The 13,607-nt window shown below is 35.9% G+C and overlaps 1 protein-coding gene across 2 annotated transcripts; it reads left to right on the forward strand.

The window, feature by feature from the left end:
* Window positions 1-2,190: 2,190 nt before the first annotated feature.
* On the forward strand, window positions 2,191-6,232 carry LOC121370742. Of its 2 annotated transcripts, none has more exons than XM_041496175.1 (4): window positions 2,191-2,361; window positions 3,370-3,489; window positions 4,682-4,737; window positions 5,320-5,451. In XM_041496175.1, the coding sequence occupies exons 1-3, from the start codon at window positions 2,220-2,222 to the stop codon at window positions 4,723-4,725; spliced, it is 306 nt and encodes a 101-aa protein (XP_041352109.1). In that variant the 5' UTR covers window positions 2,191-2,219; the 3' UTR covers window positions 4,726-4,737; window positions 5,320-5,451. The 2 variants fall into 2 exon arrangements, with proteins under 2 accessions (XP_041352109.1, XP_041352108.1); XM_041496174.1 differs by lacking the exon at window positions 5,320-5,451 and adding an exon at window positions 6,103-6,232 and having other exon boundaries at window positions 2,196-2,361.
* Window positions 6,233-13,607: the final 7,375 nt, after the last annotated feature.

Consider the following 13,607-nt stretch of genomic DNA (forward strand, 5'->3'; position numbering starts at 1 on the left):
CATTTTATTTCCGAAAATATAATTTTTTCGTACGTACGAAATTATTTAAAGACAAAATTCAATTTGGGCTTCTTACAAATATTAAGACGACCAGAAACACATTGAATATATGAACACTGATATTCTAAACAAGAAAATATATTTAAAGGGACATTCCTGAGTTTGCTGCAATTTTTAAGATGTTATCGACTAACAGAGACTTTTTAACGATTGTATGTACATATCAAATATATTTTTTTCTGCATAAAATATTAGTGGCTGTATATTAAACGTGTTTCTGATCGTTCTAATATTTCTACTGGGTTAAATTTCATTTTATTTCCTAATAAAACACTTTTTCGTACGTACGAAATTATTTAAAGACAAAATCCAATTTGGGCTTCTTACAAATATTAAGACGACCAGAAACACATTGAATATACAGACACTGATGTTCTAAACAAGAAAATATATTTAATATGTAAGTTTAATCGTAGAAATATTTTATTAGCCGGAAACATCTTACAATGCAGCAAACTCAGGTATGTCCCTTTAATATGTAAGTTTAATCGTAGAAATATTTTATTAGCCGGAAACATCTTACAATGCAGCAAACTCAGGAATGTCCCTTTAACCAAAGTGCAACATTTCTTTGCGAATTTCCATCTTAGGGCCAGAGAAGCGCCCTACCGATACCATCTGATGTCACGTTCGTGCCACAAATATAAACATCACGGGTTGTTTTCTGCATAGTGATCGGTGTCATAACTGGAAATTATATTGCGTTGAGTATCCTTTTATTACGATGATATGCACTTGCATTTAAAATATATTTATACTGACCCATAACTTATTTTGAGTAGGATATTTTCCAAAACGCCACATCTGTATATTGTTAACACCACGAAAGGATAAAAAGCTGATTATGTGCAGGAGTACATCATATTGTTCAACCAGACATAGAGGTGAGTGGTGCTTGTTATAGTTTTATTTATTTTTATTTATTTTTTACAACACGTGATAGTTGTACTTAAATGTTAATTGTATTAAGACTAATTGTTAATTGTGGGTTGGAGTGGAGGTACTGCGCCTTCAGAAATTCGTGAGTTAAAAATTAACAATACATAGCTACACGATATTTATTTATTTATTTAAATAACTATTGGTTGATTAAATATAACATTATGTATTGATTCAATATAACGGGATCAAACTTGATCCTGATTGAATGAATGAATGAATGAATGAATGTTTAACAACACCCCAGCACGAAAAATACATCTGTTAGTGGGTGTCAAACTATGGTAATGCAAACAAATAAGGTGAGGATCAACATCAATATAAAAATCCAAGATTTAAAGAAAAACAGTGTAAAGAACTGTGCAAAAATACAAATATCACAGACAGATACTGACTTTTACTCAAAATTTCAATTTGTGCTGTATTGGCCATTATCAAAGAGAATGTTACACCCCTGCACCACGGTGAGGTTACAGCACGCGCAGGGGTGATCCTGATTGAAGTTTTATGTTTGGACTAAGTATTCTATTCAAATCATATATTTAAACTTTACAATGAGTAAAAAGTTAGTCAATGACAGTATCCCTGATTTGGTGAATAGAACACAAATTAATATCAATTAATAGTTATTTTATATTATGACATGAACACATCAAGTGACACTTTTCATCAGTGATTTCTAACCAAAGTTTGTTTTGTTTAACGACAGCACTAGAGCACATTGGTTTATTAATAATCGGCTAATGGATGTCAAATATTTGGTCAATTTTACAGAGTAAACCTGCTACATGTTTCCATCAGTAGCAAGGGATATTGTATACGCACCATCCCACACGCAGTATAGCACATACCACAGCCTTTGATACACCAGTCGTGGTGCAATGGCTGGAATGAGAAATAGCCCAATGGGCCCTCTAACGAGGATCGATCTCAGACCGACCGCTAATCATGATTTTGATTTTGTTATTGCTTTACTATTGTGTGCGTACGCGCATGCGTGCGTGCGTGCGTGTGTGTGTGTACGTGTGCGTGTGTGTGTGTGTGTTGTTTGTTTGCTTGTTGTTGTTTTTATTACGGGATTGGTGTGGTTTTAAGAAGGGTTAGTTTGTTTCTTCGCTTTTAAAAATGTTTGTGTTCTGGGTTTTTTCTGTGTTTTTTTGGGTGGGTGGGGAGTAGTAACAATATTCGATATTTTCAGCATATGCATTCCATTATTACAGATGAAGCTGTTTGTACTTCTGTTGATATTCACCTGCGTTGCCTGGCAACAGTCTGACGCTGTCTTGCCTAAACGCAGAGGGCGATGGTGGTCTAAATACCGCATTATTGCATCTATGCTTCGACTTCCCATTGTGCGTTTAGGTAATCGACAACACTTTATGCTCTTAATTCACACTATAATATTTTAATTTGTTTCAATTTTGATAGCAAAAATTATTATTAATTAATATTAATATCACAACTACTGTTGCTGCTGCTGCTGGTGCTGCTGCTGCTGGTGATGATGATGACGACGACGATCATGACGATGAAGTAGCTAAAGATAAAATAGTTTACAGAATATTTATATAACGCGCAGCACCCAACTGTGTTAGTTAAAATATAATAATAAATTTGACGATACCTTTCATTTAGTAATTTTACTTTTAAGTTTCCAATATTTGGTTTTCGTTTTTATAAGTACATATTGTGTGTCATGTAAATAATTAAGCCGCAGACTCTAACTTTGATTAATCTGGAAAGCTGCAACACATTTGAATAAAGTTATAACAAAGTGAAACAAGTGAAACTGGGAAATACTCTTTAAAATAGGTCTGATCTCGTCTCCATAACCGTTACTTCTCACAGGAGCGGGCGTTTTAACAAAATACGCAAAATGCATTTTCGTGCTATTAGAAACACTAGGATGAACAAAAAAAACCCTGAAAGGACGAGGATTAATAATCTAAACAATACAATCTAAGTAATATCTGATTTGAATTATCTTAAACTAGTTTAATAGTGAAAAATACGCTGTATTGTTAAAACAAAATTGGATCTGTGACAATAATGTGAATATATACTACATAATTATATGTTAATTCATTAAATAAAAAGCAGTGATCAATTAATCAGGTAACTATATCATTACTTTAAAACGCAGGTAATCAGGGATATTGTTGTAAAAGCATTACAGTGACATTGCAATGTACTGTTTGATACTATAATCGTTTGTCGCATGAATGTGAAGAACCGCGTTTCATGAGCAACATAAAACTTGATATTAACTGGTATTGTATTTATTTAGTGTATGGATGGACACATACATTTTTATTAGACAAAAATATATCGTTATATCCATATATACTAGTATGTTGTGTTTGTTCACAGGTAGAGATATTGGGAAACAAGTCGACACAGATGACGATGGATATCTGGACGAGACTGAGTTAGAGAAATACTTCGGCCAGCGAGACGTTCTCGACTTCGTGGCGGCTTTAGATGAGGACGGTAAGCATTATATGAAGCTTGGTTCTCCTAAAATCAGTAACACGTTGCAGATGCCTCCGTGTCTATATTCAAATACGATGGACGCAGATAATCCTTGGGAATGTGTGTAGTTAAGAGGGAAATCACAGTAGTGGCCACCAAGCGATGTAGTTTACTCTGGAGGTTTACATGAAAACCGTAAGCACTATGTTCTATATAACTGACAAGAAAGCATATATATAACACCAGGTGGCCACTGCCATACATCCAATGAAAAACTATATATATATTAATATATATATATATATATATATATATATATATAATAATAATAATAATAATACATTTGTCAGATACATTTTAAAGCAACTCGTTGTGAGATAAATGGTATATAACGGTCACTCGTGTATTATTCTCTACATCCTGCAATCACTGTATATGGTGTAAAGATATGATGATTAGATAACTTTTTATACAGCGTTTCACATTAATTGTAATCAGGAAAGCAATTTCATATTGTTCAAAGTTAATTATTGTTTTATTTTCAGTTGATTATTTTGAATTTTAGAAACGTTTTCAACTATTTTAAATTTTAAAATAAGAAGTAAATAGTTTGGTTTGGTGTATGGATATTATAAGCGAAAGTGTTTTGTTTTATGTTGATTGCAGGATAAATAAAATAACTGGTTACTGTCTTCAGATATCGGCTTTATCCTGCTTAGGTCGAATGGCGAACGACACTCGACAAAGCCTACCAACCTTTACCATTCTAACCTTCGCAGAATAAAGCCGATATATCTTAAGAGTGTAACCAGTTATTCTCTATAAATTAAGCATATACAGGTCACTCTAAACATGAAGCTGAATTAATTAATTATTATTATTATTATTATTATTATTATTATTATTATTATTATATAAGAAAATGGGCTTGCATATTTCGATAAGTCTGAATTTAATAAACACCAGATTTAGCGAAATAGTCTTGATTCCATAGACTCTAAAATTTGATGAAGACGGTAAAGACGTCAGGTGGGAGTCAGAAGCAGATATGCCTGTATTGTACGTGTTTGATTATCCAAAGATTTTGAATTTTATGTAGGCCAACTAACGGCCTGAAACCAAGTCTTAGAAGTCTCCAGGTTTTAACATATTTATTTAAGTGAATGAATTTCTTGTTTAAACCTATTTTCAATATATTTATTTTTTTCAGGTGATGACCTACTCTCTATTGATGAATTCAATAATAAGCAGTAATCAATTAATCCGGTAACTATAGCATTACTTTAAGAAATAGTTTTAGATGCAGCTAATCAGGGATATTTTTGTAAAAAAAAAATAAAAAAAATACATTGACATAGTACTGTTTTATATTTCATTTCTTCTTATTTTCGTGCTTATATCCAATTAAGGTTCAAACACACTGTCCTGGGCACACACCGTAGCAATCTTTGCTGTCTGTCCAGGACAGTGGGTTAGTTGTTAGTGGTTAGTGGGAGAGAAGAGGGTGTAGTGGTTTTACACCTACCCACTGAGTCGTTAAAACTCGTCCTGGGTTTGAGCCGGTACCGGGCTGCGAACCCTGTACCTACCAGCCTTGTGTCCGATAGCTTAACCACGCCACCGAGATGCAGCTAATCAAAACTTATTACGTTGACATTGTACTTTTTGATATTAAATTCGTTCGTCGGAAGACTGTGAATAAGCATCTTATACGAGTGACTTACAACTTGATAGTAACTGGTATTGTATTTATTGTAAATAAGTAAGATTGTACTAAAATTATTAAAATATCAGCAGAGATACATTTCTGATACATAAACCTTATTTTTTTAATTGTATTTATTTCAGTTTTTATTGAGCAGCTATCAGTCTTTCAATATTCCTGAACAATCAAAGATGAGACTCTTGGCTCCCGCTGTCATGCATCATTTTGTCATAGTATGGTAGTAATGCAAATATGAATAAATGTTGTTATCCAGATTCGGGCATTTTCGTTTAAAGGTGCTATGTGAAAGTTGAAACTTCAATATTTCGTTATTTTCACATTTCTTTGTAATAAATATCTACAAATTAATCGACCCCACGTATAATCTTTCCATAATTAACTCTAGAATAATAAGTTTTAAAAGTCCTGCAATGGACGACAAAAGGTGTTTCCGAAAAATGTGTGGACACCATCTTTAGTTCTTTTGTCAGTTGACTACAAACAATTCTGGTTTAATTTAATGTGTTGAATGTGTACACATTAAACAGTGACGTCACTAGATAATGCGTGTGACCCACTCAAGATTCTCCCTAAAATATTCTACCAGTATATGGAATTATTTAGTTATATTTTGTATAGGCATATAGCTGAGGGTATCAACTTTATGTTTCAAAGCAAACATTAATAAATATTTTTGGCGGGAACCTCTATTATTGCAGATTTGACATAGTACCTTAAATTCGGGCAAAAATCAGCACGCCCCTCCCTCCCCTCCTACAAAAATGGGTACCCGTACAATTATGGTTAAATAGGTTCTTCTTGTGTAGACTCTGTACAATCTTTGTATTATCTGTTTTTGTTTTGTAGTGTATTCAATAAAAATAACGATTTGCATTAACACTAGTATCGCTTGTTCTGTTTTTCAGGTTCTGCTATTGTTAAACTGAACGGAGACACATTTTCGAAATTATCAGTAGTTTAAATTAAGACAGATTTCATGTGGCCTCAATAACTGAATAAATGTCTTGTCTTGTAATAAGACAGATTTCAACAAAATGTGTTTTGTTCATTGTGTTGCTATGAACTTCACATAGAAGAAAGGTAATATCGCGATAGTGTTAATAATGGTAACTGTAGCAGGATTGTTTTCTTAAAGGGACATTCCTGAGTTTGCTGCAATTTTTAAGATGTTATCGAGTAACAGAGACTTTTTAACGATTGTAATTATATATCAAATATATTTTCGGCATAAAATATTAGTGGTTATATATTAAACGTGTTTCTGATCGTTCTAATATTTGTACTAGGTTGAATTTCATTTTACTTCTTAATTTAGTGTTTTCGTACGTACGAAATTATTTCAAGACAAAATCCAGTTTGGGCTGCTTACAAATATTAAGAAGACCAGGGCCCCGTTCCATGAAGCGATCTTAGCACTAAGATCACCTTAGTGCATAAGGTAACTATGCACTTAAGGTGATCTTAGGGCTAAGATCGCTTTGTGGAACGGGGACCAGAAACACATTGAATATACAGACACTAGTATTCTAAACAAGAAAATATATTTAATATGTAAGTTTAATTGTAGAAATATTTGATTAGTCGGAAACATCATACAATGCAATAAACTCAGGAATGTCCCTTTAACGACACCTCATCAAATTTTTAAATTCCTGCTATTTGGTGTCTAAAGTATGGTTATTTCGACAGAGAGGAAACTCACTGCCACGACAGAGGTCTCTCCTACTTACAAAGAAGCATGTGTCATGTTGTATGTAGATGCACTTTTCCCATATACGTGACAGTACATACCACCGCCTTTGATGTACCAGTCGTGGGACACTGGTTGGGACGAGGAAAAACCCGAGTCCATACACTAGAGTGTTAGAACGCACCACACCCTACCCTACCCCGATAATGTGAACCTGTTTGAATCACTTCTAGGTGTATGTATCTCTCTATACACCGGTGCGGTTGCGAACAAGCTTCATTCTCTCAAGCCAGCCCTGGGAGAGAGGCAGTCATACTATAGGCAGTGCAAGAAGGATGAAATAGTCTTGTGTCGTGCTCGCATCGGTCATACATACTTGACCCATTAATTTATTCTGAAGAAGAATCCTCTATCGTGGTGCAACCATTGTCAGTGTTCTCTTGACAGTACGCCACATTTGGTGGAGTGTAATCATCTCAAGGAAACTAGAACTTTTATTATAATATCTACGTTATACTGACTTTTATTCTCAATTTTAATTTTACCTGTCTGTGATATTTGTAATTTTTGCACAGCTCTTTACTCTGTGTTTTTGTTTGACTCTTGAATATTTATATTGATGTTGATGATCACTTTATTTGTTTGCATTTACCAATGTGTTGAGTGCGTCGTTAAATAAACCATTTTCTTACCATAGTTTGACACACAATAGCCGAGTTATTCTTTGTGCTGCGGTGTCGTTAAACATGTATTCTATTCTATTCTTCTCGCTCCAGCCAGTGCACCACGATTGACATATCAGAGGCCGTTGTATGTACTGCCCTGTCTTTGGGATGGTGCACATAAAAGATATCTTGCTGCTAATAGAAAATAGTAGCTCAATATCTGTGTGGTCCTTAACCATATGTCTGACGTCATATAACCGTAAATAAAATGCGTTGAGTGCGTTGTTAAATAAAACATTTCCTTCCTTCCTTTCTTCTATTCTATTCTCTCTGTACACCTCTATCTGTATCTCTCTTTCACCTGTTTCTTATATGAAGAAATCCTCTTCTCTTTTTGCTGTAAGAAATATACACGCGAGTGAAATTAAAAGTTTGTTTTGTTTAGCGACACCACTAGAGCACTTTGATTTAGTAATCACCGGCTATTGGATGCGAAACATATGGCCATTTTTGACACAGTCATAGAGAGGAAACCCGCTACATTTTGTTCCATTAGTTGCAAGAGATCTTTTATATTCACCATCCCACAGACAGGATAGCACATACAACGGCCTTTGATATACCAGTCGTGGTGTACTGGTTGGAACAAGAAATAGCCCAATGTGGCAACCGACGGGGAATCGATCCTAGACCGACCGTGCACCAGGCGAGCGTTTTACCACTGGGCTACATCCCGCCCCCGACACCACTACAGAGACATTGGTTAATCATCTGCTATTGAATGTAAAACATTTAGTAATTCTGACATATAGTCTTAGAGAGGTGAATGGGCCCACCGTCGGGAATCGATCCTAGAGCGACCGTGCACCAGGCGATCGTTTTACCACTGGGCTACACGTGTAAGACTAAAATTAAAACCGGCTTTGTAAATTAGGAAAATTTCAAACTACGGCTGTTTTGGCGTCTAACGTATTTTGGTACTTATTATGTGGAAAAGAGTACAATTTACCTGTACGTAATCTCTGCTGAATATCAAAGTAACGATATTTTCAGTGATGCTGCTGTTTACCTTTTAAACATTTCTGGTGTTAAAGAGCTATGATACGCGAGCGGGAATTGGATATACACATACTCATTAATTATTACAGAGTCATTAATTATTGCATATAATAAGTGTGAAGTCCTGGTCGATCGTAACATGTGCCTCCAGGCAACGTAATCATAATAAAATAGCGGTTTATTATCAAAATATATTACTTCTGCGATCATCCATAACATTGAACCCATATCTCTATATCTGTATATCTTTCTATTATTTTATCTCCCCCAAACCCCTCCCCACCCCCCACCCCAAAAAAGAGAAAGAAGGGAAAAACACCAACAAGCGCACACAAAAAAAAAAAAACCCAACAAAAAATAAACAACAACAAAACAAGACAAAAAACTAGCCAAAACAAAAACGAAACGAAACGAAACAAACCAAAAAACAAACAAAACAAAACCAAAAACACAAAAAAAACCCACACAACACAACTCAACATAACATAACACAACAACAACCAAATAAAAAAGAACGGAGTTGTTCTGCTTTTAATGATTCATTTCGCTTAGAGATATATCACAGACTCATCAAGAAAATTAATAACTTTTTAACATTTATTGCTATTTACACTACCACGTGTTAGGTCCGTCTGCAAGCGGTGTCCCATCTGCTTCCTAGTGACCAAATCAAATTAATCTTAGACCGACATTAGATGAAATACAATTGAGTTAAAGGGGGAGGCCTACATCCTTTTGCAAAAAGACCTATTTTTCGCTATTTTAATAATAATAAAACTATCTAATCAAGAAATTCAAATTAATAAATACCACACAATCGTACAACTTCAGGTTGCTTGTATAGCGTATAAAAAAAATGGACATTTTAATATATATATATTTTTAAATATATAATTGTAAAAAGTAACCCCGTATTTTGAAATATAAATCAAATATATCAAAGGAGATTTACCCCTCTCCTTACTATAATCAAAGTAGGAAGGGTGCATTATCACTGCCGGGTTCTGGAAAGTTGCAAATGGTGAATGGATGGAGGAATTAGAACAATAACCAAAAGGAAGTCTCATAAATTATCCATGATATATTATCCACGTGGAGGTGGGTGGGGGAGTGGCAGTATATAGAGGGCTACCCAAAAGAGAAATTAGAGGTTTACCTAAAACAACGCTCACTCCAGCTGATAGGAATCAGAAATTCTACCAGAATATAGTGTTCCTCGTCAAAGTCCAGAAGTTGTCATTAAACGAGTGATACACCTGGATAGTCATGATGCTAAGTACTGTAAACGCTGTTTGACATGGGTGTTAATTCTGATTTCACACACTCCCCCCCACAAAAAAACCCACACCCAAAAAACAACAAAACAACAACAACACAAAACACAAAAAAAAAAAAAAAAAAAAAAAAAAACAACAAAAATCACAACAAACAAACAAAACAAAACAAAACAAAAAGTACAAAGACCAAACAAACTCTCCGTCATAACAAGAGGTGCTACGGAAGATAGATTGGTTTCTAGGGCTGGTCAGACACCCCAGAATCTAACAACTGACTTTTATCCAATAACTGAAAACCTAGTTACAGACTATAAAACTGGACAAGAATGTTTAAGGTACGAGTATGCTGAAGAGGCCAAAAATTATGTAGGTCAGCAACTATTATTTATCCGAGTGCATAAAAACTACAATGAAATAACCCTTCTATATATGGTGTTATTTAGGGATTGTACACTTAGAATAAAAAAGTTAATCATCAGCTATTGCATGTCAAACATTTGGCAATTCTGAAATAGTGTTGGAGGAAATCAGCAACATTGTTCTATTAGCTTCTATTAGCACCAATCGCCATTGCATTGGCGTAGCAATGATTGTATATTGGTGACCCCCCCCCCCCCACACACACACACACACTGCAGCTCATGAGTCTGATGGGACAACAGGAAAATGTGGTGGGAAACAGAGGTGTGGTGGGTGGGGTGGGTGGGAGAGAATGACCGTGCTTTATCGTTATAAGCTTTAATTATAAATTCCCAATCACAGAGGAACAACTGATTTGGCTAGTTTTTCTGATGTCATGTCTCTGAAAATGAGCTAGAAAACTAAATCATTTGATGGAGCGGGATTTAGCTTAGTCGGTTGAGTGCTCGCTTGAGGTGCTTACGTCGCAGGATCGAACCACCTCTGTGGACCCATTCAACTGATTGTTTTTTTTTTTTGTCGTTCCAACCAGTGCACCACAACTGGACGAATGAAACATGTAGCGGGTTTCCTCTGATGACAAAGAGTGGTTGCTAATTGTTAATGAGATAGAAGTCGGTGGTTTGACCTTACACTTCATCATTGATGCATGGAAATTCCCTCTGGGGTACGAACTCATTACCTACCAACCTTCAGGCCAATGATTTGGACAACCCGTCACAGAGGCCAAAAGGTAGCACCTTTAATCTTCCTTTGACGAGTCGGTTACACTAAACCCATATTTCACAGGTTACATGTACGTGTAAGAATACGACCTGGAATCAATGAAGTACGCCACGCGTGGGTATCATATTCATTAACACAATTAAAGGTTAAAATCACGATGTTTGTTTCACTTTAGTCATATTACTCTCTCTGGAAACAAAGGTAACTATTCAATTTTACCTGTATTTATTTATTTAAATGTTTTTATTTACGTGTTATAGTCCGTTAAAGAATATTTATTGACGTTTTATAGTCTGTTAGGGATTGTTCCCGTATTAAGATTTAATTTCTACATTTTACAACTAACATGTTTCAACAAATGGCAGCAGAACAGTGCTAATATGTTAATAACAGATACACAGACAGGAAGGAAGGAAATGTTTTGCTTAACGACGCACTCAACACATTTTATTTACGGTTATATGGCGTCAGACATATGGTTAAGGACCACACAGATATTCATAGAGGAAACCCGCTGTCGCCACTTCATGGCCTACTTTTTTCGATTAGCAGCAAGGGATCTTTTATATGCACCATCCCATAGACAGGATAGCACATACCACGGCCTTTGATGTACCAGTCGTGGCGCACTGGCTGGAGCGAGAAATAGCGCAATGGGCCCACTGACGGGGTTCGATCCCAAACCAACCGGAAATCAAGCGAGCGCTGTACCATTGGGCTACGCCTCGCCCAGATACACAAACAGAGACAGACAAACACACATAAAGGCTGGTATTATTAATAAATTGTAAAAAACAAAAAATCATCTCATTGTTTCCCCGACCAGGCAACTACTTGAACCTTTCAACTTCTTTCAATGTCCGCCTCTACATCCCCGTCCTTGTCTCTACAACCGCGACAGGTGCTTGTCTCTTGTGGCTATGCGTGCCACACACCTGCCCATTTTCCATTAGGTTTTTGTCGTGGGCGTAGCCTGACCACTTGGGAGAGAGTTCAGTGGTTACATCTCGCATTGTTAAGAGGAACTTGTAACTTACCTACTGTGCTCCCCTACTACTGGCGGTCGTTACGCAGTGCCGTGGGTCAGACCAGCTTTATTAGCGGTAGAGGACAAGGATGTCGGGTGCATACAGGGAAGTACACAGCGAGGAGGAAGTTGAAACAGGTAGGTTATGAAGTGGACAGCTCAAAAGACAGAGTCGAGCGGAATCGACAGGCAACTTCGAAACAGACTGAAATCGTGGGAGAAATTGTAAAGCTTATTTCTTATATATTAAGATAATGAGAATGATAGGCACAGGGTGATAGATGAGCCAGCTTTGATGGGATTTAAACCACTGTCGTCAACTTGATTGTCCAGCAGCTTATGCACTATACCACGGAGCTCGATCCATGATGTCATGTGTATTGCTTGCAATCATCGATGTAATTGCTGTATCGATTATATATAAGAACGTCTGTATCTTGCGATCACTATATATATATATATATATATATATATATATATATATATATATATATATATATATATATATATATATATATATATATATATATATATATAATGACTTTTCCATATTTTCCGTCACTGACCAAAAATATGTTAGTTTTTTTAGACGGAGTTTCGTTTACTCTACTTATGATCAGCAAAGGAATGTTCACCTGTGGCCTACAACGTAAATAATAGATGAGATGTTAAAAATATAACAATATTATATAATTTTAATTATAATATATATTTTTAAATAATAAAGTGTTGTTGTTTAAGGACTATTTTGTTTTGGTACAATGATACTGCTAGTGACGAGGCATCAGTATATGTGGACGTATTACTCTGAAAAACGGGAAAGTTGTGTAATAAAAACAGCTCATTTCATTTAAATTTCGTATTAAGTAGGACTTCAGGATAAATAAAATAACTGGTTACTGTTTTCAGATATCGGCTTTATCCTGTTCATGTCAATCTTTGGTATGATAAAGTCGCTATCTTAAGACAGTAACCAGTTATTCTCTGTATGAATGAAATGAGCCGTTTTTATCACAAGATCCATCACCCTAAATGGACTCTGGGTATTTCCCATTCTAACCAGTGCCTCTGGACTGGTACATCAAATGCCGTGGTATGTACTGACAGCGAGTTTCCTCTCATTCTGTAAACATATGCTAGGTTCAGACTATCAACTGTCATGACGGAGTTGGCCAACTCGGCAGTTGCGTTGTAATTTCCCCCACTCCCACAACAACAACCAGTCGGTCGTAGGAGTCGTATTCGTCTGTAATTCGTCGTGGCAGTTGGTAGTCTGAGCCTAGCATAAGTGTTGAAATAATAATTTATTAGCCACCAAGTAGTCACTTAACTTAAGATGTGCCCAGGTAGTGTTAACCAAACATTCCTTTCTTTCAGATGAAGCTTTTACTTGTTCTGTTGTTGATCACGTGCGTCGCCTTCCAGCAACTTGACGCTTGGGCGAGATGGCGAAGATGGCGACCTTTTGCAGTGTTGCCGCGGTCAACTGCAGGTAACTATATATACAAAGGAAGAAAAAAAAAAGGTCATGTTTTATTCCCCGCCC

The sequence above is a fragment of the Gigantopelta aegis genome, chromosome 4 (assembly GCF_016097555.1).
Source record: "Gigantopelta aegis isolate Gae_Host chromosome 4, Gae_host_genome, whole genome shotgun sequence".
Classification (NCBI taxonomy): Eukaryota; Metazoa; Mollusca; class Gastropoda; order Neomphalida; family Peltospiridae; genus Gigantopelta; species Gigantopelta aegis.